This window comes from Echinococcus granulosus (genome assembly GCF_000524195.1).
Source record: "Echinococcus granulosus chromosome Unknown EG_S00215, whole genome shotgun sequence".
Taxonomy (NCBI): Eukaryota; Metazoa; Platyhelminthes; class Cestoda; order Cyclophyllidea; family Taeniidae; genus Echinococcus; species Echinococcus granulosus.
This window is the reverse complement of record NW_020170595.1, coordinates 20,016-21,588: the sequence shown is the minus strand read 5'-3', so window position 1 is coordinate 21,588 and position 1,573 is coordinate 20,016. Positions and strand designations below refer to the sequence as shown.

Genomic DNA, 1,573 nt, shown 5'->3' with positions numbered 1-1,573 from the left:
GGCTGGATATGCATCTATGTCGAATCCTATTCCCGTGGATCCCTCCAACTGCATACCAAAACGCTGCTCTGGCTATCAAATACCGTACAAAAGAAATGAAGTCTTTCCAAAGATCTTTATCTCAACAAGGTTAATATGATCGCTTTCAGGGTGCAGACAACTGTTTCTTACTTCACCCTGACCTTTGTGTGCTATCCCATGATTATAATGTAATTTTTTACAGTAAAATAATTCACACCTTCGCCCGTGATCCTGATCTGAGGTGTACTTTGTTTCACCTAGAGTCATTGGGCTGACGAGACGATTACTACGCAGCCCATGCCGCTATAGATAGAATAATGAAACACGTCAGGATATATGCAGGAAAAATTAAATTTTACTAATGGCATAGTTGCTACATATACCTGATGGGCCCTGCATTTTCTATCAAGAATGATTTAGTGGATATCCTAGGCCCTTCGCAACTCAACGGTCATTAATTGTAGCAGTCTTGCCAAAAAGATAGAGTGGCACACTAGATGAAACCCACGTTCTTTCTGACTTTATCAATAGTTATGATGACTTTCAAAGCACTTTAAGGTGATTATGGTGTGTTAAGCCCCTCCAACCGAGCATATCAACGTCATAAATTTGTTGAAATTAGTTGGTTACGACATGAGATTCAAGAATATTGGCAGTGAGCGCAATTGTAAAGGCACCTAACATAGTCTTATTTATCCACAAATGAACCCTGTAAACAAGCGCTATTTTCTTTTTCTGTCAGCGTGTTTAAATTGATTCAATTAAAAAGGACAATTTTTTTCCTTTTCTACGAATTCAGCAGATTTTGATGCATACCGAAGGATTTCATAAAGTGAACTTTATTTAGTGCTTGAGAATTTTGCATTCTTCATGTTCATTTAAGAGCTCCTATATCCTTCAGCACTTGTTGTTAGAAGCAGAAATTAGAAGGTCATATAGGCCCTGCTTAGAGCGGTAAAAGACGGAACTTTAGAGGTGTAATTTTATGCCGCGTTTTTTGCCATCTGTCCACCCATCGGCTACGATGCAGCCTAACCGCCAAAGCCGTAGAGAGTACGACCCTGGCGTTTAAGAGCATACACCACGTCCATGGCAGTGACGGTCTTGCGCTTCGCGTGCTCAGTGTACGTGACGGCGTCACGGATGACATTCTCCAGGAAGACCTTGAGCACACCGCGTGTCGCCTCGTAGATGAGCCCAGAGATGCGTTTCACGCCACCTCGGCGTGCCAGACGTCGGATGTCGGACTTCGTGATGCCCTGAATATTGTCACGCAACACCTTCCTGTGACGCTTGGCTCCCCCCTTTCCGAGCCCTTTTCCACCCTTACCACGGCCCGACATTGTCTAACTCGGTTCATCAAAAGCCTGAGTCACAAAGAACACGACAAGAGAGCAGGAGAGAAGGCAGAAACTGTGCGCCGTCAATAAAGAAGGCACGCTCACCACCGATGCTATTTGTACATCTGCATGTAGATGCTGCCCTTGTATCAACCAATCAACACGTTACTGCTGTTCATTTCAACAATTCATGTTTCGTCTTAATTTCATCG

General features: G+C 43.5%; 1 protein-coding gene across 1 annotated transcript; it reads right to left on the bottom strand. All coding sequences in view use genetic code 11, as the record gives it.

The window, feature by feature from the left end:
- Nucleotides 1-1,052: 1,052 nt before the first annotated feature.
- Nucleotides 1,053-1,364, bottom strand: EGR_10388 (Histone H4; the record flags this gene model as incomplete). Its single annotated transcript, XM_024499637.1, has 1 exon — nt 1,053-1,364. One exon carries the CDS (start codon nt 1,362-1,364, stop codon nt 1,053-1,055), a length of 312 nt encoding a protein of 103 aa, XP_024345944.1.
- Between the last annotated feature and the right edge of the window lie 209 nt (nt 1,365-1,573).